The 25828-nt window shown below is 35.7% G+C and overlaps 1 protein-coding gene across 1 annotated transcript; it reads right to left on the reverse strand.

Moving 5' to 3' along the window:
* On the reverse strand, window positions 1-24398 carry LOC113116195 (angiopoietin-1-like). Its single transcript, XM_026284178.1, has 7 exons — window positions 23671-24398; window positions 13086-13241; window positions 12842-12963; window positions 4031-4263; window positions 3328-3458; window positions 2164-2265; window positions 1-426 (listed from the first exon to the last, which is right to left on the reverse strand). The coding sequence occupies exons 1-6, from the start codon at window positions 23992-23994 to the stop codon at window positions 2215-2217; spliced, it is 1017 nt and encodes a 338-aa protein (XP_026139963.1). The 5' UTR covers window positions 23995-24398; the 3' UTR covers window positions 1-426; window positions 2164-2214.
* Between the last annotated feature and the right edge of the window lie 1430 nt (window positions 24399-25828).

Consider the following 25828-nt stretch of genomic DNA (forward strand, 5'->3'; position numbering starts at 1 on the left):
GGTGCATTTTGGGTATTTTGCTAAATTGCTTCCTGTGAAACAATTGGGTGTCATGAAACAAACATATTTTGATAACAAATAATAGCACTGAAGCCAAACTGAATGTGTGAAAGAATGCATTTGTTTTGATTTATCTGTATGTGTGGTAACAGAGGGTATGAAGAGTTTAGTCAAGCAGCACAGAGCAAACAAATATTTACAGCAAATATGTCATCAAACAATGCTGGGTTGAAAGAGCAATGAATGCACAATTTTCTACCTGTAGTTTTGTGTCTCACTACCTAGGTAAAACTTGTCATATTTGGAGAAGGCCAGTTTGCCATCCCAGTCCGTCAACTCCAGTCTAAGAGTGCACTGCCTCTGATTGGTCAACTTGTACACCAGCTCATTTCCCAACCAGTGTTCTCCAGTCAGACTCCCAAAGCCCTGAAATACACAAACACACACATTTTGTTTTTCTATTATGGAGGGAATTTTCATTGACTTCTTCTGGTTAGACACACTATCTTGACAATTTGTGAATATTTGTAGTATTTTACAGTTTGGCAAACGGATAAATGGAGAATTTGTATAATGTTGTTTGCACTTATTTTGTATTTGTCAACTAACTCTCATTGGATTTGTCAACTAAATCTCATTGGATTATTAGTAGTCTTTTAGGTTTTGGTTTAGGGTTAGTAGAGTAAGTTGATATGGCCATCCAAAGATACTTGTAGTCAATAGAAATCGTGTTGGGGACCATCAAAATAAAGTCTAAGCAGATATTAAGCTGCCATTCTACTAATACTTCAATGACTGATAGTTTACATTGTAGTTAGAAACTTATACTGTTAGTATAATGTTTATTGTTAGTAGAAAGTGGATTATCGTATTAAAGTGTTACCATATTTTCCTAAATCTAATGTACACAAAATGTGCATGAATTCTGTACATTTTCATAAGATCAAACCCACTAGGAACAAATTCTTAATGAATGGAAAAAAATGTTTTCTCTCTCTCTCACTCTCTCTCTCTCTCTCTCTCTCTCTCTAGCATGTCATGTGATGATCTGTGTTTTCCCCAATGTTAATCTTAGAGCCTCCATAACTCTTTTTTTTTCCATAAAAAACTTAATAGGATTTGTTATGGGACAGTTGCGCTGCATCATGGAGATATTACCCATAACAAGATGAGAACTGGCTTGTCCATACTAAAGGCAAAAATGGTTCTTTAAATGAACCAAATCAAGATGGCAGTTGCAATTTGCCTCTTTCTGTGTGCCAGGCAAGTCAATTCTGAGAGTTATGCCAAGCCTCATTCAGCACTACTAAGTACAAACAAAACCAGTGAGTTGTCCTTTCAATATCCTTTGTACATGCAGAACTGCACTGCTATATTGCTTTGTTAAAAAAAAACAAGACCTTAATCGTAATTTCAGTCAGGACCACTCTGTTTAAGTAAGGGTGTATTCACACCAGAAAAGTCCGCTAGTTCACTTGCTTGGGTCCAGACCAAATTCAATGTCGATTGTTTTATTTGTATTTTTTTAGGTGCGGTTCCCTTTTTACACTGCCCTTTTTGTAAGTGAACCAGAAATTGTAAACAAAACCACACGTGTGCTAAAGGTCATCCTTTCATTGGTTCATCCCTTCAACAGTCCCAGAATTTGTTTGGAAACGGACCGAGACCATGTCTTCAGCTGGGTCTTGGTACAGTTGTTTGGCGGCAGCATTCGTTCTGAAGGGTTCAGATTCTGAGCTATCCACAGGCAAACCTAACTGAAACAAATTTAACAATGAACTACATAGATGATATATCTCTGCGGGTAAGTAGTTAGTGATCATGTATTTGCAATGGAGGAGGGTAAGCGCATGTCTGTGAAACAGAACTCAAGGCTAACTAAGCACATGTCTTGGCAACAGACTTTGGCAAGTATGAGTATGGATGAGCTTATATCTCATTAATAATAACATCTTATTTATCTTATTATATGTAGTGGGAGGAGTTACAATTAGCTGAGTATCGGCTGATGCTGCAGTCACACCGTCGTCTGTCTGAAATATGCTTGAGCTCCATTCCTCACACAAACTAGATTTCAGACAGAAGATTAACAAAACTAGCTGGTGTACAAGGACATTTATTGACATTTCTAATATCTAATATGTTTCACTCCATAAGACTTACCATCTTATACTCCTTCCAGGTTCTGTGGAAGTCCAACGTTCCATCTTTCCTCTACTGTATGACGGTCCAGCCCCCACCAGCACTTTCCATGTTGCAATAAACCTATATGAGGAGATACATCAGGATAATATGGAGGCTTATGGCATTTATGTTCCTTAAATTCAAGGGTTTCATTCATTATTCAGAAGAGTACTTAAATGGTTTAGAGGAGTGTGTTGGTTTTAAGGACCATTTTACTTGAGTGGAAAATTAGCATTTGTGAACTTACAATGTAAGCAAAACAAAACTACCATCAAAAGCAACTCTTATGAATTCTGATTATATACTTTATCATGAAGTACACTTACAGTTGTTGAATTACTGCAAGGTGAAATTACTACTGCAAATTACCAATTTTCCCCTTAAATAAGAATAGAATAAGGTTAGAATTTTATCAGGGTTATTTTTTTTTATTATTATTATTTTTTTAATACATTTTTCTTCTGCTAATATAGGCATCGGCCAGGTTAAATGTAATAATGGGCTTGCCACTGACAGCACCAGAACTAAGAAATAAGTTACGAGGCAAGTACAGGCAGTGTAAGTTCTGGAGTGCAGCATTCACCCAGCTGTTACTCTGAGAGTTCAGCCAAGAGTATTTCCAGCCCTTGCTTTTCCTGAGATAGCCAATACCTGATATAGTGTACTCTCATGCAAGTAGGCTGATTACCCCAGAAAAGCAAACATAAAATGTGCGGGTTTTGTGTAGTGTTATGACTTTATTCATTATGTTGCCGATGCTATACATGTTTAAAGTAATATTAAACTCAAGAGTCACTGACGTGCCTGTATATCAATTATCTTCAATAATCAGCAGATCAAAAAAAAAATTATTGCCATTTTTATTGCCATCATAGCATGTTGGAAATGTGGAATGCACCACAGAAAAACAGCAGATTAGATTAGATTCTAGAGTCCACAAAAACACGGTTGTTTATAGTTGTCGCATCACATTACGGAAGAAGGAAGTATTTTAAAACAAAGAAATTACCCACTACACTTTAGAAGGAAATAAATGTTATGCATGGGGAAACATCCACCAAAAAAAAAAAAAAAAAACATGACAAATGCAGCACTATTGGCCTGACTCCTATAACTATGTTATCAGATGCCATTTAGACTGACCTTATGCATGACTTGCATGTGAATGTGGATGGTATAAATTCCACTCCTGTTAAATCCAGCCTGGAAGAGTTCGGCACAGTCTCTGTATTTTCTCTGCTCACCCATTTGTTTGAAAACTTTTGGACTCACTGCTTCAAACAATCATGGATATAAAAAGTAAAAACTGCATTCAGTGTTTTCTTATACTGAAAGAAAAAAACTAAAGGGTTTGTAAGCTATTGTGAGTCATTCTAAACCATAATACTTGTTGTCACAGCTTTGTGGATATAAAAATTAAAATCACAGTGTTTGGGGAACAACCTGAATTCTAAAAAGCTAAAGTGAATGAAATGATCTCTATAATGTGACTTGCTCTTAGTGCTCAGCCTCATATACTGTATCAGTGGAGGTTGAAGTGGGACATGGGAAGAGGGAGGCTCTTTGACATTTCACACAATGTTTCAGATCCAAGTAAAACTTGGCAGCAAAATGGGATATTTATGGTGTGCAGCACCCCTGATGTGAACCAGTTACAACTCTACATGATGTAATGCAGAGAGATTCTAAGAAATTAATCATAGGACTGTCAGTGCGGTGCAATACAATGTTTGTGACCTCACAAATGAGGGAATTAATTAATAAGTTGTGGGAACAAATTCTACATTGATTATCGATGACATCTTGTATTTTGTGCATATATAACTCTTATCTACAATTTGTTTACCTTTGTTCTTGGGGCATATTTTAAGCAGTTTGTTGATGGTACCATGCAGCTGTAGTTGCTCACGGTAGAGGGCGCTGTTGATGGTGATGACCTGCTCTAGACTGAGTTCCAGGCTCTGTATTGAAGCGCTCTGGGATACCAGGAGTCTCTGGAGCTTTGTCCACTCACTCTTTAGCCAACCCAGTTCTGCACGATGACGTGCCTCCATGTTAAGCATACGCTGCTCTAGGCCGCTGAACAACAGACATGAATAGGACAAAAATTACCAGAAAACAACAAGAACAAAAAATAAATGAAAACTGTAAGTGAAAGATATGTCAAGAAAAGTGCCAATAAAGTGTTATTGAACAACCCATTCTCACTCCAAAGGCGTCAAAAACCGAAGCATGGTCAAGCGCCCCTAGCGTCACTTTTATGACGCCAAATGTGCCTCTCGGCGTCGACTATCGAAGCACTACGACCTTCATTGCTTTCAGTGGGAAACTTTTGGCGTCAGAATTCGACACGAGGACATGAGATGTTTATCGCTATGAAATCACGTTCAAGAAGTCTCATTCAGCACACATCGCGCGATACTTGCTATCAGTTCCACAGTTTGGGTGAGTAGTCGTATATACGCTCTTTTAATGCCTTTTATCAAATGTATTCTGTCTTCTTTATTAATCAGATTAGTGCCATATGTTTAATCGCTGTATTATATCGGTCATCCGCGGCTGTCTTTGAGTTTCATTGCGTTTAAATAAATGAACACAGCTGCTAATTAGTGTGATTAAACTCTATCTGTCACCTGACGTGCCATAGACCTTCGATTCCGTTTTATATTATTATTAATTTCAGGATCAATGATGTAAGTTGTATTTGTAGTAAAATCATGGTAATCACGACACAATAATAAATGAAATGTGAAGTTAAAACACAGTAAATGGGACATTAGTAACTGTAACTGTAGTTTTACTATGATATATTAATAATCAATACAACAATACAATAATCACCAAACCAGCTATGTTTGTATCACTGTAATGCTAGTGTTTTTATGTGCTTTTATATGACAGATATCACAGTAATCATGTGTTCTGTACCATGCTTTTAATACCTTTTAATGTGAATCCAAAAAAAAAAAAAAAATCAAATTAAAAATAAATAATAAAACATGTATTTTTCCATCTTGCAGTTCATTCATATCAGTTTATATATATATATATATATATATATATATATATATATATATATATATATATATATATTTTAAAACATATATATATATATATATATATATATATATATATATATATATATATATATATATATATTTATTTTCATATATATATATATATATATATATATATATATAAATATTTTGCTCACAGATCATTATTAACATTCTGTATATAATTCAATTTTATTTTCTCTCCCCTTTTTTATTATTTATATTTTTAGCTGAAAAGACGTAAAGGCAGTCAGCCCAGTGGTGTTTCTGGAGAGGGATTCCTTCAGAAATGGAGAAGACAGAAAGCTGCGGAGGCAGATATTTGCAGCAGTAAGTCTGTGATAGTTTGTCTCTTTTATCAAAAATTCCTGCTGTTATAATTTGTACAGCATTTGTTGTTTCTTAAACTGTTGCACTGTCCAAATACCCACACTTGCCATCTTTCCACTTGACCACTTGATTACTTATTTGAAGTCTTTCCTGTATTTGGCCTAGTGTTCAAGTGAGCATGATGACCACAAGTGTGTGTCAAACTTTTCATGACCTGATGACTGTGTTTCCCAATCCTGATCCTGGAGAACCCCAGCACTGCACGGTTTTGGCGTCTCTCTTATCTGCCTTGGAGTCTTCACTGATGAGCTGATGAGTTGAATCAGGTGTGTTTGATCAGGGAGACATCTCAAATGTGCAGTGTTGGGGTTCTCCAGGACCAGGATTGGGAGCCACTGCCTTATGGGACACTTATGTGTTCAAAGAGATTTTTAATATCTAATTATCAATATTTCACATACTGTACATTGGACAGCTTTCCGTGACCTCTTGTGAGATCTCGGCAAAAAGTCTGACGATTTATTCCAAAACATGATGCATGATGGGATACACTAAGCTTTGTATAGTGCTCCGGAGCAGTATTGGAGAGGTTTAGTGTGTGTTAAGGACGCTGTGCTTTGGCATTATTAAGACCGGGGACAGTCTCGTTCACACACTGTCACGTACACACACTCTCAAGTGGCCAAGACTGCAAGTGTGGGTATCTGGACAGGGTCAAAGTCTTAAAAATGATCCCTAAACACATCACAGTCTTAATAATCCAGTTTAACACTTGTATGATATTGTACAAGCCCCAGGACTGTCTCATCTGACACTATCAAAGAATTCATATGACTATAGCTTGTTATTAATTACTTGCTTTCAATAATGGATTCATTTAACATTTAATTTTACAGCATCTTTACAGAGGTGTAATGTACAAGCTGCACGTAATTAATAATATGTCCTTCCTTCTGTCTTACAGGATTTTTTCCAGATAATGCTGTTCTTCTTTTTCAGGTCTAAAATATCAAGCTCAACAGCTCACTCAAGAGCCAACCCTCACAAACCTTCCTAAAACCTAAAAGAGCTATTACTGAGTCTCAGCGAATCTTGCCATGATCAGCTCTTCCCAGGTACATTTGTTTAGAATATTTTTTAATCAACATTTACTCATCAAATGCTCTGGTCTGAATCTTACTTTAAATTAACTTAATTATGTTTAATGAGCAATATTAATTGCTCAGAGAGTAAGTAGAGATTTTCTTGTTTCACAGAAGAGAAGGAAGACCAAGGAAATGATTTGCTCAGGATGAGAAATGAAGACGGCCATCTTGTGCTCAAACAAACAGAAGTCCTTTGGTATGTGTGTGTTGAAGCAATGTTATACAACATTTTATGATGATCTCTCACAGAACTGGTCATGTCAGCCTTGATTTCGTTTTATACTATTACAATTACAGCATGTTAGCAAAGTGTGACTGGACATTTTTAATATTATGTTTTTAAAAACACACCACCTGTTTTAAAAGCAGACAAGTATCATGAAATTGGTTTAGTTGATATAAACACCAATGTACATTATTTCATTGTTTAATAAATGTTATGTTATAAATTGTGAATTGATAGTGAATTGGTTTGAAGCCAGGCCTTACACTGCACCGACTAAAACACATTTGTGAGAGAAGTCAGGAACTTTGGAGAAAGATTCTAGAGGAAGAAAACACATTTACTGCAACAACAGATGAATTCTGGAGTCTCTGAGAACTACACATGCTAATGTCTCATGAGCAAGACCTTTGCTTCTGTAACTTTTTCTTAATTCTTGCAGAATGACATATTTATTGCAGTATTTTTATTTGTACAGATGATCTCATCAGCCAAATGAGGGGTTTTGACCAAGTGATGCTCTTGAAAGGAGTGAAAGAAGAGGATGTGGTAAATTCTCTTCAGAGAAAAAGCTTCTCAAAAGGTCTCAAACCAGCTTGAAGAATGGTAAGTGTACAGTACTACAAGGGTCATAGTTGCTCACACTGCTAAAACCACACAGAACATAAGCTGCGCTCTCTGTCCATTAAACAACTTCTTCTGCATTGTGTGTTTCACTTTGACCAGGTCTGGGATGTTAGGACTGAGAGATCCTCTGGCTGAGAACAAGCTACACCACATCAGTGCTGGACATCAACCACAAACTGTTTCCAGACACGAGAGAGGATCACGATGGGGAGATGAAACCAGTTTAGATGTGATGATAAGGAATCATTATTTTCTGGAACAGTATCACATGTCTTATATGTATCACATGATCTGTATCACAGTTGACTGGATGGGACTGTGTGACTTTTAAGGACATTTCATCACTCATCCGTGGGAACTGATTTATATATGAGGTTAATGTATCTTTGATGATAATTATTTTCATTGAATCTTATTTGTCTTGATGCTACTTTATCAACTTTATAGTCTATGCTTCAATAAAATGAAAATGGTGAATATTGTGTTCTGAAGATTCTTGGTAAATACATCATTTTACTAGGTAGGCTCATATGTGTTTATTTTAGACTTGGAAAAACGACATATTAATTATTGGGATTATTTTTTTATTTAAGACATGAACATTTTTGATCGGATTAATAACATCTGGGACATCAGTACACCAGAAAGTATTTTTTTTATATTTTAGTAACAAATATGCACATTTTTTGTGAAATACAGGGAGTTACAAGATTAATTATTCTGCATTACAAGATGGTGCCATGGGCTTTATTGTTACAAACACTTAAGGGATAACTGAGAATGTAGCAGGAATGATCAACGTGGATCTTGTACTGCATTAAAACCAAGAGCACGCACATTACTGATGTCCAGCACCTGAGGAGCAAGATACAGGGGTGAGGAGGACATTTTTACACTGATTTTTGCTAAATAGTTATATATAATGCTAATATATATATATATATATATATATAAATTAATATTCTTAGCACTGCATGAATTTGTCCTTGTGTAATAGTGAAGTATCACAATGTGTATACATTGTCCTTGATTACTGCTTTACAGTGGGGAATAGATAATGGCAAGTTGTTGCAGGTTCATCCATTATATTTCTTGCCATTTACTTCAAAAATCAAAGAAATAATCTATTATTTTCATTATTAAATCATTTCTTTCTAATTTTTCCATGTTTCATCAGATGGCCTCACAATGTCCTGTCAAAAGGTATAATAGTCATGATGAATAGAATAGAAAACAGAGGACTGTGAAAACTGTCAGATATAAATGTGACTCAGCTCAGTATGTTGTTCATGATGAGGAGAATACATATATGTAGGTTTTACTGCCCTGCTACCCCCAGGGGCCCAGTAGCACCCCCCGGAAGAGCCCAAAACTGTACATTTCAAATGGCTGTAAATCAGAGTGCAATTAACATATCAAAGAGAAAATGGGCAGGATTATTACTTATGCTATGCTGATAAAATAATGTTGAGCTCAGTTTTCAGAAATAAGTGGAAAGCTGGCATAAAAGCATTTTAAATATTGCTCACTGTAAAATACCACATTTCAGCCTGCCTCTCAAATATATCACAGATGTTTGCACAATAAACATATTTAGATATCCAGTTTACCTTAAAATAAATAATTTATTTAGTTTCGTTAATAAAAAGTTTTAAACTACATTACCCACAAGCCTCCGTCGTTCTATCTATAGAAAGGCAACACTAGGGGGCTGTTTTTTGTAGTTCATTGAAGTTATGCTTAGGGTTAGGATTAGGATCTCGCTAGAGATGTCATTTTTCTCAAGATAGCAACACTTCATTGTTGACTTAATATATTACTAATGTGATGATAGGAGCAAAACATACTTTTTAACATGATGCGCTGTTTAATATGGGTTAAAAGATAGTCCAACCACAGACTGTCCTGAAAAGTCATAGCCAATGACATCTAAGCTGAGCAGCAGCGTCACACTTCCTTATCCATGTATGACCGACGTCTTTCGTTTTTCGGCTGAAGGGATAGATTCGGTTAACAATAGATTAAGCTTGCTACTTATTAGATTCGGTTTTATTAACGTCTTCACCTTCCTCCGTTGTTCAGCTTGACAAACATTGGGCAATATTGATGTGCACATGCCCAGCAGTCGCAGTTGTATCCAACAGATAGATTCCTCTCATTAAATATAAGACACATTTTTAAGATTTGTATATTTTTTTTTGACCAAAGACAAATATATTTACTAATCAAATGACGTGCTTCTAAAATTTACATTGTATATTACATTGTGTTTTAAAGTTAAAATTGTTCACATTTGTGTTTCTGTGATTTACCATTCTCTACCATTTGAACTCTAGGAATAAAAACAGAAATTATAAATTAATGAATGAATGAATGAACAAATAAATACATAAAGCATAATAAACATGCATATTTTTGTAAGGATCTTCCATTATTTATTGATATGTCAAACTCATTTAAAGACAACATGCCCAAATTACTACACTGCGTCCTCTGTCACCAAGCTCGTTTTTGCCACCATAAAGAATAAAAAGGCAGTTATGTTGTAAACATTAACTATTTTCAGTATGCAAATGAAAATGCTTTTATTAAAAAACAAAACAGTAAATACAGTATGTCTTTCAGAGAACACTGGAAAAAGATCAATTTTATTAAAAAAATTAAATTGACCAAAATGTTATACAACACAATGTAAATGTTTCAAACTCACAAAAAAACACCATGAAGACATGCATGTCAAGTGTGCAATATCATCTATAAAACTCAATCAGCACAGCATCAAATAAACACTGATTGTCTGAACAATGGAAGACAGAGAAAGTGTTCAGGAAAACAAACACCTGCTAGCTTTGACAATAACATCATGAATTCACTTCATGACTGGAGCTAGGGGATGACTGTGTATGAATATCTCCTTTACTAAAACTCTTAATTAAAGTCTAAAAAGTTCACTGTATGAAGCTTGAAAAAGAGAACAAAATGCTTTATCAATACGAAAAATACTATTTTTAACTATTGTTTTCATCACTGGTTCTGTAATGTATTCATTATGAGCTTATAAATAAAACAAAGTTACATCTTCTGCAAAAATCTAACCACTGCAAAGTCTAATCACTGATCCAGAGACCATATCTGTGTGTGTGGGGGATAAAGAGTTAACGAGGTGAGTCCTTGTGCGTGATGGAGAACTGCTGTGTTATCCTCAAACAATCCTGTAAAACAGAAATATTACATTACATTCAACTTATACATTACACTGTGTTTTGTTTAGACCATAAAAGCAGCCTCTGTAAAGATGCTGTAAAATTAAATGTTAAATGAATCCATTATTGAAAGCAAGTAATTAATAACAAGCTATAGTCATATGAATTCTTTTGATAGTGTCAGATGAGACCGTCCTGGGGCTTGTACAATATCAAGTGTTAAACTGGATTATTAAGACTGTGATGTGTTTAGTACAGTATGTGAAATATTGATAATTAGATATTAAAAATCTCTTTGAACACATAAGTGTCCCATAAGGCAGTGGCTCCCAATCCTGGTCCTGGAGAACCCCAACACTGCACATTTGAGATGTCTCCCTGATCAAACACACCTGATTCAACTCATCAGCTCATCAGTGAAGACTCCAAGGCAGATAAGAGAGATGCCAAAACCGTGCAGTGCTGGGGTTCTCCAGGATCAGGATTGGGAAACACAGTCATCAGGTCATGAAAAGTTTGACACACACTTGTGGTCATCATGCTCACTTGAACACTAGGCCAAATACAGGAAAGACTTCAAATAAGTAATCAAGTGGTCAAGTGGAAAGATGGCAAGTGTGGGTATTTGGACAGTGCAACAGTTTAAGAAACAACAAATGCTGTACAAATTATAACAGCAGGAATTTTTGATAAAAGAGACAAACTATCACAGACTTACTGCTGCAAATATCTGCCTCCGCAGCTTTCTGTCTTCTCCATTTCTGAAGGAATCCCTCTCCAGAAACACCACTGGGCTGACTGCCTTTACGTCTTTTCAGCTAAAAATATAAATAATAAAAAAGGGGAGAGAAAATAAAATTGAATTATATACAGAATGTTATATATATATATATATATATATATATATGAAAATAAATAAATAAATATATATATATATATATATATATATATATATATATATATATATATATATATATGAAAATAAATAAATATATATATATATATATATATATATATATATATGAAAATAAAGTTGATATATATATATATAAAGTTTATATATATATATATATATATATATATATATATATATATATATATATATATATGAAAATAAATATATATATATATATATATATATATATGAAAATAAATATATATATATATATATATATATATATATATATATATATATATATATATATATATATATATACTGATATGAATGAACTGCAAGATGGAAAAATACATGTTTTATTATTTATTTTTAATTTGATTTTTTTTTTTTTTTGGATTCACATTAAAAGGTATTAAAAGCATGGTACAGAACACATGATTACTGTGATATCTGTCATATAAAAGCACATAAAAACACTAGCATTACAGTGATACAAACATAGCTGGTTTGGTGATTATTGTATTGTTGTATTGATTATTAATATATCATAGTAAAACTACAGTTACAGTTACTAATGTCCCATTTACTGTGTTTTAACTTCACATTTCATTTATTATTGTGTCGTGATTACCATGATTTTACTACAAATACAACTTACATCATTGATCCTGAAATTAATAATAATATAAAACGGAATCGAAGGTCTATGGCACGTCAGGTGACAGATAGAGTTTAATCACACTAATTAGCAGCTGTGTTCATTTATTTAAACGCAATGAAACTCAAAGACAGCCGCGGATGACCGATATAATACAGCGATTAAACATATGGCACTAATCTGATTAATAAAGAAGACAGAATACATTTGATAAAAGGCATTAAAAGAGCGTATATACGACTACTCACCCAAACTGTGGAACTGATAGCAAGTATCGCGCGATGTGTGCTGAATGAGACTTCTTGAACGTGATTTCATAGCGATAAACATCTCATGTCCTCGTGTCGAATTCTGACGCCAAAAGTTTCCCACTGAAAGCAATGAAGGTCGTAGTGCTTCGATAGTCGACGCCGAGAGGCACATTTGGCGTCATAAAAGTGACGCTAGGGGCGCTTGACCATGCTTCGGTTTTTGACGCCTTTGGAGTGAGAATGGGTTGTATTGAAAGACACTCTACTCTGTTTTGTCCTGAAGTCGGTTCATCTCACTGGTTTGCCGGAGCAGTTTGTTCTCAAGTTTGATGGAGGACAAGGCGTTTTCCATTGACTGAACCTTCAGTCTTGAAGTCTGATTGAAAACCTGTTATATAATGACATATTAGCTGGGTTAATGTCATATTAGAAACTTTTCAGCTTCATAATTCTCTGCCTCCACTGTTTCTTATCAAGTATCTTATCAAGCCTTTGAATATGAATTCACACCTGTGTCTCCATGTCTGTTAGTCTCCTGATGTGTTGGGTGGACTGGAAAAGCACTTTTGTGCCAAGATCCAACATGGCTGTCATTTCACTATGTAAAGCACTATTCCGCAGGTGTGTTGCGTCCTCTGTCAGACTCGCTTTCACAAAGACCTCAATCTGTATGCAAACACACAGGCAGAAAGAAAGATTGACTGGCTCTGTATAACATTCATTATGGTCTTTATACATAGTCACATACTGTTCATTATTTTGAAATACTTGCAGCTGTACTTTCTGGGGCATTGTGCAAGATTGAATCAGTCTGGTCTTGAGCAGCTACACACACCCTGAATGAGATAATATTATATTTTATTGTACATTTTCTCACATTTAAGTGTGGGAACCGTACCGTAATTCCTCAAACACCCAAAGTATCATTAGTAATGTCTTTTTGTGAAATGCTTTTAAATATAAGGACCACTAGCTTATTTTGTAAATGAAATAAGGGATAAAAACTCCACTGAACGAGGAATATTTACCTATAAACAGCTGTGAGACAAAGTCTGTTTGTAATCCCATGTTGGTGATAAAATATCAGTGATTTGAATACACATGATGAGCAAACTGCTTTACTGATATTTAACCTTTGAAAAAATCTAATCATGTTTTGCATTCAAAATGCAGAAATGTGCTGTGAAATAAAAGTAAGAAACAATATCATATAGAGAGAACCTCAGAAGACACTCACAACTTGATATCAAGTGCAGCGCCTTTCTTATAAAATCAGATAATTTGACTTTTTATGACAAGGCAAGGTTAGTTCAGGATGTAGAATATCAAGTGGCGTGTCTCTCTAAAATCTCTATGACATTTATGAATAATAATTTATTGTATTTGTACAACTTTTTTTCAACTTGGAAAAAAAAAACAGCAATGTATTTGTTCAAGCCCCAAATGGGGTTCAGTTCTCAGTGTTTTGCAGTCAAAGACTCAAACCATTACTTTGTTAACCTTGTTTTATGTATATGAACACTGTCATATTGGGACTGAAATGGTACTCCAGTCTATGGAAACTGTCTTGTAAATTTCACTTGATTTTGTCCACTTGCCAGTAATGGCTGTAGCAGAAACAAATACCGTAATCTTTTATCCAAGCAAAGCACCAGTTATAAATTGAAGTTATCAACAAATGTAATGATATTATGACACTTCTGCTTACTCTTACTCTACAGTATCACAACAAAGATAATTTGAACACATCCCCCAGAGCACCGCTTCAGGACTGGCACATTCTCTGGGCTGCTTATCAGCACTTTGTACAGTGTTTACAGGAAGAGATATGTTCAGCTGCTCTCAGTGAGATGGAGTCCAAGATGTATAAATACTCGCTGCATTAAAGTGATAGCTGTATGTCCTCTGGGCCTGGAGTGTCCTGTATAACACTCAGATGAAGTGCTGGAACAGGATGTGTTTATCTAGTGTCCTCCATCCTAGTAAGACTGCTAGCTGGACCAAACAGCCACAGGCAGGGATTAAACAAGTCACAAATTTCTTTCAGCGAATATCAGTGGTAAGAGAACAGGCTGTGATTTACAGATGGTGTGGACAATAAGACTTTTCAATGGGTCAAGATAATACAAATTCTGAAGCATTAGTGTATTATATGAGTTAAATTATCTTAAGTTATGTTTAGGGACGGTGATGAAAATATTTTTTTTTTTACATATAGTACAATACAACAATAAAATGGCCAACTTTTTTTTTGTCTTACTAAGGCTAATTTCATATCTAACATTTAATGTGTCCTAAATTTGTCAGTTAAATAAAATGTTACTACTAATTTGAAACTAGTTTGATTCTGAATGAAGCTCAATACAAGTTTCTGCTCACAAGTAATATTGAAGTCTTATATTTCATCTCAAGCATGATGTTCAGTTATGCTGTTGTCTATTATTATTATTATTATTAATAAGGTCCTATGACATGAAAATTTCACTTTCTGAGGTTTTTTTAACATTAATATGAGTTCCCCTAGCCTGTATATGCTCCCCAAGTTTATAGAAATCTGAATTGGTGTAAATTGAGATTTTTCTATCTTTCTCTGCCTTTGAGAAAATGGAAGCTCAAACGGGCTGATCTTGAATCTCCTCGTTGTGACGTTGTAACGAGAATTGTTACCTCCCCTTTCTCTGCTTTGCCCGCCCAAATATTTACATATAATTCAGTCCCAATGTCAGCACAGGCGTTTCAAACAGACTTTTATGATATGGATTCGACAGCACCGGCACAAAGTGAGTAACAGGGTTCATTAATGCCTGATCTGTGATCAGTGATTTCTGATGGGTAGCTAATCATTCAAGTTCACACAGACTTTCTTTCTAAATCGTTTAATACTGTTTATGCATCAGTGAATCAAGCCAGTGACTAAACGATCAACTCCACGTTGTTTCTCTTAGAAGACTGAAACCAATCTGTTATTTAAATGGTGATTTAACTACAGAGATCGATCAAAGAACACACGCTTTTTTCCAGAGCTGTTACACATCGCGAGTATATCTGCACACTTGCCCAAACTGCCGCTGTTATGCTGCACAACGGAGCTCTTACTGTATTCATGTGTTTGCTGTTAGCTGTGGTGAAAGCATTTTGTCAGAGAAAACGTGTTGCAATAATGACGAGATCACTGCATTCACGTGATAAACAGACTCTGTCTACTCAATGCTCATCACTGCAGCCTTTCATGTGATGGGAAAAAGATCGAAAAAATAAATATAGCTGCAAGCAGCGATGTCGGGCTCAAGCCATCAGTGCAACGCCACCCCGGTGGCATCAGGATAACTGTGCCCAGCGGGCATAAGCATTTACAGTAACCCTCTGACAATCAGTTTTAAGGGATGCGGCAGTTAAAGGGTTAATCCGACCAATCTAGACTTTGAAATCACATACACAGAACAATATATATAACTTTAGTAACACTTTATTTTAATATTTATAAAAAATGTATAAGGTGTGCATTGTAGCTGACACCTATATGAACACATTACAATTGCTTTGTGACTGCAAGTCTTTCTTCTCAAATGATATTGAGCTTCAAATTTGCATTTGAGCCCATGTGAAAAAGTTGCATAATTTACATATGACTTACAGTTTGTTGTAATAAATATCAAACATTCAATTTAATTGTGCATTACAGCTGTCACCTAGATGAACAATTACAGTTGTTTTTATGACTGTAAGTCATTCTCTTCAAATGCTACTGACGTTAGAAAAGTGTATAACAATATCACATGTAACTTTAGAGACCGGCCCTAAATTTGAGACTCTAGAAAGTCCAATGTCAAGACAACTTTATGCCTGTTTTATTTTCTTTAGTTTTCTTTTCTCTGTGCCGGATTGCTGATGTCCTATACCCAGGCATAGATGTCCATCCATCAATTACGAACATTCAGCCGCAAACATGAGGTGTGAGCGGTCGCGAGCGCGGATGGGAGAATGACGCATGTTTTTTTTTTTTTTTTTTTTTTTTTGAGCAACTGGGATGGTGCCCCCTCTGGGAGTTGGTGCCCTACGAAGACTGCATACTATGTTATACTGCATAATGTTAACAAATTAGACATTATTTTACAGTGTTACCAAATCCTTAAATAATGTATTAGTGTTTTGTAATGATTTTAATGACCTATAAGCATTTGTGAAATAGTTTTGCTTGCATTGCAGCTTTATCTGTCAGTTGAAGAGTTTTACTGTTACATCCATGAGATTAATAAATGTCATGTCACGTCACAGGTTGTCAAAGGTCAGTATCAAATGAGTTTGAAATTATTATTTGCAGCACAAATTAGGGTTCTTAGGATGTTTTTAAATCCCTAAAACTGTCAGAAAAGGATAAGGCCTAAGAGATTTCTTAACCTGTAATGAAAGGAAAAAACACCACCATTAGCAACAACAAAAACAATAACAATTTAAAATACAGATTTTTTTTTTCCTGATTATTAAAGGGATGATTAGGTCTCTCTCTCTCTCTCTCTGCCAGACAGCCCCTCCCTACAGTCCACACACACTGTCACAGTCACCAACCCCCTCACACTCCCCCTCCCTCTCCCCCTCCCTTCCCTCACACAGACAGGGTGGCCAGAGTGAGATCATGTCAGTTGAGAAGTCTGACAGTTTTTTAATTTTCTTTTATCCATACAGTGTTGTAAAGTCGTGAAACTATGCATATTTCCTCAGAATGATTTGATCTTTGTATAAAAAAATGCTTTGAAGTGTTTGGAAGCTGCAATTTAAACATACAAGACAATTAATGTTTCCCTTTTTACTGTCATTTCAAAAATTCACCACGACAAAACCGTTCAAGCTAACCAAAATCCGTTCGCAATTTAAGTTCCTCAATGGTTTTTCTTCTTGTAGACAAAGTTTGGTGTGTATAGTGTACTTCCCCTGTGAGGAGTATGCATTAAATCAGAGCTCAATTTAAATATTCAAATCAAAATAGCCGACTTCCTGTTGGTCGTAGCTGATGACTGTGAATTAGAAAGTTGTCCGTCTTGAAAAGAACAATTTATGTACCAAGTTTGGTGTCTGTAGCTAAAACTAACCCCCCCACTTTTGACAAAAGGTGGCGCTATAGAGTGCCTCCTTCACGCCCTTTTAAAAGCTTTTGCCATTTTCTAGCTATCACTAATACTGATATGTGTTTTGAGTTTTATGTAAATCTGAGCTTGTTGTCTGCCTCAAACTCACCATAACAGAACATTCAAGTTTGACACGTTGCCATGGCAACACTATATCAGATATCAATATCCCCACAACAGATTTACATCGGCCGTGTTTTGTCATTATTCTGATGAAGTTTTAAGTAAATAGAGTAAAAATAAGATGCTGAATTCAAAGCATTTGGAAAATGACACACTTCCTGCTGCCAGTTGGTGGCGCTATAATGTTGACTCTTAATAGTCACATATATACGATCAGTATCATACAACGAACAAACCAATGAAGTTTGATCAAATTCAGGAAATGTATGTGGATGTTATTAGACATTTCCTGTTTCTCATTTCTCGCCATAATTTCAACGCCTCGCCACGGGCAAACCGTTCGAGATATCAAAAATCCCCTCGCAATTTTCCATCCCCAATGTCTTGAGATCATGTTGACCGAGTTTGGTGGCAATCAAGTAAAAGACCTATGACAAGTATATCAAATTCCAGAGCATGCTTTTTATAAACAGCCCTAAATAGCTGACTTCCTGTTGGGCGGAGCCTATGACATAGAGTGCGAAAGTTGTTCGGCTCAATGAGATCTATAAGTGTACTGAGTTTCATATAAATACATGAAAGTGTGTGTGAGCTATGGTTCAAGATTTCTGACTGTGTTCCAGGGGGCGCTGTAGAGCCCCTGTGCCACGCCCGGGTCCCAGTCTCTGTGGCGTCCTGATGGCCGCAGATTCCAATGTGTGTGCCAATTTTCAAGAGTTTTTGAGCATGTTAAGGCCTCCAAAAACCCCCGGAAGGTTTAATAAAAAATAAAAAAAATAATAATAAGAAGAAGAATAATCCTTAGAAGAACAATAGGGCTCTTCGCCCCTTCGGGCTTGAGCCCTAATTATATAATCAACACTTCCACGATTAGTAAATCTCAACAGCTGTAATAGTAATAGTAATATATATATATATATATATATATATATATATATATATATATATATATATATATATATATATATATATATATCCGAGTAATATATATATATATATATATATATATATATATATATATATATTTGAGAGGCGTTTCACATGTAATATGCATTTCGAATGCAAAGATGTCATATATATATATATATATATATATATATATATATATATATATATATATATATATATATATATATATATATATATATATATATATATATATATTTGAGAGGCATTTCACATGTAATATGCATTTCGAATGCAAAGATGTCAGCCAATCACAACAGTTGTGGTTTACTCGGAGTCTCACAGCAGACATGCCCCTTCAAACAGAGCATTCAAGCCAGAGGGCTAATGTCAGGATATAAAAATGCTTTTTATTTCTAAATTTTAAATGTAAAAATCATACTAACAATATAAATACACCTAAGGAAACATTAAAAAGCATTTAAAGAAAAGGAAATAATCCATGTCATGGGACCTTTAATATGGTTTAGATTATTAAACATAATTAATAGTTTTATCAACATAGTTTTATAGACTTTATAGAAGATTAAAAGTCTGAATAGTTAAAACATTTAAATATGTAAATAAAGGTAATCTTAAAAGTATTTAAAATAAAACATTCAAGTGATGTACATGGATCGAAGAGTCTTAAATGATTTGTACAATGGAACATCAAGTGAATTTGTTTCTGACCAAAATACATGCACATGTTGGCATATGGAAGTATTGAAGTTTATTTCCTTTTTTTCCCCCCATTAATCATCAGTCATTAGTCTGAAGGGACGTTTCCATATTTGTTATAAAACTGGATATTTGCTGCAGCGTTTCAATCTTCAGTCCTCATATTTCACGTAGAACATAGTCCCTAAGGGATGGTTGAAAGCACACACATCCTCACTGCTGGCTGGTTTGGCTCACTGAGACTTGAAATGGGGACAGAGGGTGTTTTCTTAGGGACAGATCAAGTCTCCCCCCATCGGCCCAGAAGCACATAACCCTGCCCCATTGGGGCGCCTACTCACTAAAGAAAGCTCTGACGAAGCGCTTGACCGATAGGAATGCATAAAATCAGTTTTGAAGGTGTGGAAAGAGCCATGTCAGTTTGAAATCAAGAGGGAATACAGCACAGTTGTGTATATGGAAATGGGAAGCATATTCTCATTGGTCAACAGATGCTCTAAAAGCAAATCAAAAAATATTATAGTATGTACTAAATGTACATCTTCGCAAGTATTTGGTAATTACTTCTATTGTCTTTGAAATATTCTTAAATTGGACTGTCAGATGTACAGATCAGCTTTTATGGTAAACTAAAATATACTTTAATGTCATTCTCTTGGAACTTTAATGAAGTTGCAATTTAGTGCATTTAAAATATATACACCATAAATGTTATATCAAATAACACACAGCATTTAACCAAGAACTTTACATGTGCTTTAGTATGTAAGCCAACAAGTGTACTTTTTATAAAAAGTTTATTAAAACATAGTGATTTAAAATGGATTCTTAAGTATAGCTTTTATTTGGACATTATTACAAAGTGCACTTCTTAAAGTATTCTTTTCTATTCATGAGATTTTACAGTGCATTACAAGGCATAGTTATGCATTAAAACTAAAGGCTCAAAGTAAAGTGTTACCAAACTATTTTATGTTTTGGTAGTTTGGTGGTAAATTTGTATGAACTCTTAAGGTTCGAGTAATAAAAAAGCATTTTTTTAAATAAAATAATAAATCCATATATAAAAATAATAACTTTGAGTAAATAAATTTGGTAGCAACATAACAACAAAATAACCTGAAATTATGTAATTAAAAATCCATTTTGAAAATCATTTATCCACAACAATTTTTCACTGTGAATTATGAGAAGAATTGTTCTTTTTTACTTCTATAACTGTACTTTACTGTATAATTACATGGAATGTCCCATTGGATCTCTTACAGTTTTAGGGGAACTTGCTGTTAACGAATTCGCAAGCGTTTTTTTTTTTTTTTGTTTTTTTTTTTATATCTGTAAAGCATTTTACATGTTTTCTTTTTCTTTTTTTTTTTGTCTTTTTTTTTTTTTTTTAATTACAATGACTTTGGTTAGGAATTGTCCTGAGATTATTCTGTATTAGACCAGGGGTGTCAAACTCAATTCCTGGAGGGCCGGTGCCCAGAAAAGTTTAGATTAAACCCTAACTAAACACACATGATCCAACTAATCAAGTCTTCCAGGCTTATTTGAAAGCTACATGGTACGTGTGTTGAAGCAGGGTTGGAACAAAACTCTGAAGGGTTTCAGCCCTCCAGGAATTGAGTTTGACACCCCTGTATTAGACTGTAACTTGAAGAGCAGGAAATGAGGCTGATCAAATCCTTGACTGTCAAGCTGTTCCCCAAAGTAATGCCTGACATTGAGAGACTGAACAGACACAGAAATTGTGGATCCAGAACTGAGCCTGAAGTGTTTCATTCTAATTTATCTGTGCTCTGGGATTAAAGGGATAATTATTTTTTGTATGTGGTGTAATACATTATGTATGTAAAAAAAAAATATTATTTTCCACATAATATGTATTATTGTTGCTCCTCTATGCCCCGCCTTTCTGACACGTGTCAATTTTTACAAAGCTCATCGGTCTGAAAAGCGAGGTGTAAGCTGATTGGCCAGCTTTCCAGTGCATTGTGATTGGCTGAATACCTGAAGTTGGTGACAGAAATGTTACGCCCCTTAGCATACTCTGGAAAAACTAATAAAACCCATTATAAACTAGGCATTTGCTTGCAGCCAGTGGGGACATAATAACTGATTATAATGAATTACACTGTCTTTTTACACGTTGTGTATCACGTTGCGTAAACATAAAAATATGTCTGCATTTGTGATGGGAGAAATGACAAATAGCCACTGTTGGGAACATTACTTTAAAAAAGTAATTAGTTATAGTTACTCACTACTTGTTCCAAAAAGTAACTGTGTTAGTAACTGAATTACTCTATAATAAAAGTAACCAGTTACCAGGGAAAGTATTTGCATTACTGTAAAAAAAAAAAAAAAAAAAAAAAAAAAAGTGCTATATGTCAGAGCTTTGTAGATGCGTGTGTCACACATTACATGCACGTTCTTGCCTTTGACCACAATGAATTTGAAGTAGTGCTTATATCTCCACCTTGAACATGCCAACTTTTCATCGGATTGCTACTGACTCGCCATTTCTGCTGCGAATCTCTGTGTAGCTGTTGCGTGTGTGTGTGTTTGGCGCTGCTGGCGCTGGCGCGTGTGCCGGCATGTGTGTAAAAACACTGGCTCTGATTGGCTACCATGAAACACATGACTCTGCCTTAGCCAATCATAATCGCTTATCTCGTTATTAACCCACCTGCTCACTCGCTGTGTGATCCAGGGGTGCGTTCGGATTGCATAGTTTATTAAATCAATGCATAGTAACGCACCGTATTTAACGTTCAGTAACATTAACGGCGTTGTAACGCGGGAAAAGTAATTAGTTAGATTACCCCGTTACTGAAAAAATAACGTTGTTACCTAACGCCGTTATTTTAAACGCCGTTATTCCAAACACTGCAAATAGCAAGCTTTAACAGTTACTCTACACTGCTCAAAACTGGCAAATCTTTTACATACGAAAACATACTTACAGGCTTTGAGTCAGAAGCGCCAGACTGTCCTTGCAAAGTTGAAATTGCCCCACTTTATAGAAACATACACTGGCATTGTAGGCTACTCTCACAGGAAACAGTCCTTGTAAAATCCACTGTACATGTCTGAATATTGGAGTTGAACATTTGAGTTCCATGAGTCTGGAACAGTGTAAATACAACTTAACCACTTATTTCTATTTGTGACTTCTTTTGGAAGGTCAAAGAAAGTAGTTTCACTTTTGAAATGAAACATAGCATCTCCAAGAAATGGTGCCAGCAGCAATAGTAAGAATCAAAGTTACACCTTCTTTCTTTGTGTGAACATTTGGACAGCGTTATGCAAATCTTCCCACATCGTGACATAGACTTTTGGGGGCGGGGGTGTTAGAACGATCCCTTTTAGGAGAGCGTGGTTGATTCGTAACTTTTTTAAAGAATACCTACCGTATTTTCCGCACTATAAAGTGCACTTAAAGCCTTTAATTTTCTCAAAAAACGACAGTGCGCCTTATAATCTGTAGCGCCTTATATATGGATCAAGGCTCTCTGTCAAAATGTTGACATTCCCTTTAGCACAGCACCATCTAGTGGATGCATAGCACAAACCCAGTCAAACGTTTGACTGCAGTATCTTCTATTCTATGTGCCTTATAATCCGGTGCACCCTATTTATGAAAATAGTTCTAAAATAGGCCATTCATTGAAGGTGCGCCTTATAATCCGGTGCACCTTATAGTGCGGAAAATATGGTTATTGGATTTGAGACTTTAGTCTTTGCAACTTTACAGATCGTCTTTATGCACCAAGAGTGTGCAACATTCCAAAGAGAAAGGAAAAATTGAAATCACATCATATGACCCCTTTAAAACCCACTTTACAACAACAACAACAACAGCAAAAATCCAGTGATACGCTACAAAGATAAATACATTCAACAACATTACATAATTATTTGTAAATTAAATTTGCCTAAAATATATATCTTGTCAAATGGGCAAGAAATTAGATGCCAAATGGGGGTTTGTACGGCGATGCAAACCATTTTTTCTTAGTGTGAAGAATAATAATAAGAAAACTTTTTGCACTATAAAGAATCAATTTTTTACAATAAAAAGATTCCGTTGATGCTAAAGGTTCTTCACTGAACAACAGATGCCATTAAAGAACCTTTATTTTTAAGTGTATGTGATCCATTCACTCTCCATCAGCAGTGCTTTGGTCAACAGCAGCACATTAAATGACATGTTGACTTACCTTTTGGAGCCAGTGGGTGTAATTTTCCATGGCAAGCTCCAGGTGTTGGATCCACTGGTTTAAGCGGCTTTGCTTCCCCTGTGGAGATTCTTTCTGGACACTGTTACCTTCATAATTACCATCATGTTCTTTTGGCAGGCTACAAGTCCTGCTCTCCTCAGGTTCTGGCAGAATGAAGGTGTAGCTACATTCTCCATGCTGAACAGAGTTTAAATGCTGACTGCTGCCCCCAGAAACATCTGTTAATTTATCCACAGGTGAATCTTCAAAGCTTGATGTCCTCACCAGCAATAACGTCAAATGCAGAAGAATACTGATCTTCATCTTTATGGTAAAACAGGTAAAGCCTGCCAAATCTTCTTGCACATATTAATGAGTGATAATCTCTAAATAAACATATTTAGGAGATGTGTCGGTCCATCAAAACATACAAAGAAGCCATTTTTCCAGAAATTACAGATGATCGCTCTTCTCAAACTGAAGTTTTTACCATTGAGACGCCAGTCCTCTGTCCTGCTTCAGTACCATAGAACAAGTGATTGCCACCTCTATCTTCAAAGTGAGCTCCAGGCATGTGCTGTACTTGTGTGAGAGAGTGAACAGTGGGTTTTGTAGACTGTGTGTTCAGAAAAGACGGTTCTATCTACAGATGGCTGGTCAGTGTGTGTGTGTGTGTGTGTGTGTGTTTTAAAGGGGTCTGAGTGTTGTAAGAGTAAACTGCAGACAGACTGTGTGACTGTGCAAGAATGTGAGTGAGAGCATGTGTGTCAGTGTATGTGCGTGTGTGTGTGTGTGTGTTCACTTTTATAGCAGAAACAGACATGTAAGGCAAGTGCAAAACATTTACCTCTAGGTTTATAGCAGAGATGATGTTAACAGTTAATGTTGTGGCGGGATGTAAACCACAACTGTAACATTTATATATATATATATATATATATATATATATATACACATTAATGCAATTATCTAATCAACCAATCACAAGGCAGTTGCTTCAATGCATTTAGGGGTCTTGTCCTGGTCAAGACAATCTCCTGAACTCCAAACTGAATGTCAGAATGGGAAAGAAAGGTGATTTTAAGCAATTTTGAGTGTGGCATGGTTGTTGGTCCCAGTATTTCACAATCTGCTCAGTTACTCGGATTTTCACGGGCAACCAATTCTAGGGTTTACAAAGAATGGTGTGAAAAGGGAAAAACATCCAGTATGCAGCAGTCCTGTGGGCCAAAATGCCTTGTTGATGCTAGAGGTCAGAGAAGAATGGGCCGACTGATTCAGGCTGATAAAAGAGCAACTTTGACTGAAATAACCACTCGTTACAAACCGAGGTATGCAGCAAAGCATTTGTGAAGTCACAACACGCACAACCTTGAAGCGGATGGGCTACACCAGCAGAAGACCCCACCGCGTACCACTCATCTCCACTACAAATATGAAAAAGAGGCTACAATTTGCACGAGCTCACCAAAATTGGAAAGTTGAAGACTGGAAAAATGTTGCCTGGTCTGATGAGTCTCGATTTCTGTTGAGACATTCAGATGGTAGAGTCAGAATTTGGCGTAAACAGAATGAGAACATGGATCCATCATGCCTTGTTACCACTGTGCAGGCTGCTGGTGGTGGTGTAATGGTGTGGGGGATGTTTCCTTGGCACACTTTAGGCCCCTTAGTGCCAAATGGGCATCGTTTAAATGCCACGGCCTACCTGAGCATTATTTCTGACCATGTCCATCCCTTCATGACCACCATGTACCCATCCTCTGATGGCTACTTCCAGCAGGGTACTGCACCATGTCACAAAGCTTCAATCATTTCAAATTGATTTCTTGAACAAGACAATGAGTTCCCTGTACTAAAATGCCCCCCACAGTCACCAGATCTCAACCCAATAGAGCATCTTTGGGATGTGGTGGAACGGGAGCTTCATGCCCTGGATGTGCTTCCCACAAATCTCCATCAGCTGCAAGATGCTGTTCTATCAATATGGGCCAACATTTCAAAAGAATGCTTTCAGCACCTTGTTGAATCATTGCTACGTAGAATTAATACAGTTCCTAAGGAGAAATGAGTTCAAACACAGTATTAGTATGGTGCTCCTAATAATCCTTTAGGTGAGTGTGTATATATATATATATATATATATCTATATATATAT

Source organism: Carassius auratus, chromosome 16 (genome assembly GCF_003368295.1).
Source record: "Carassius auratus strain Wakin chromosome 16, ASM336829v1, whole genome shotgun sequence".
NCBI lineage: Eukaryota > Metazoa > Chordata > Actinopteri > Cypriniformes > Cyprinidae > Carassius > Carassius auratus.

Coding starts and splice junctions, on each gene's coding strand:
- LOC113116195 (XM_026284178.1), bottom strand. CDS start 23,994: ATGAAGATCAGTATTCTTCTGCATTTGACGTTATTGCTGGTGAGGACA. Junction 3,459..4,030: donor AATATGCCCCAAGAACAAAG/GTAAACAAATTG, acceptor GATTGTTTGAAG/CAGTGAGTCCAAAAGTTTTC. Junction 2,266..3,327: donor ACATGCAAGTCATGCATAAG/GTCAGTCTAAAT, acceptor CTCCTCATATAG/GTTTATTGCAACATGGAAAG.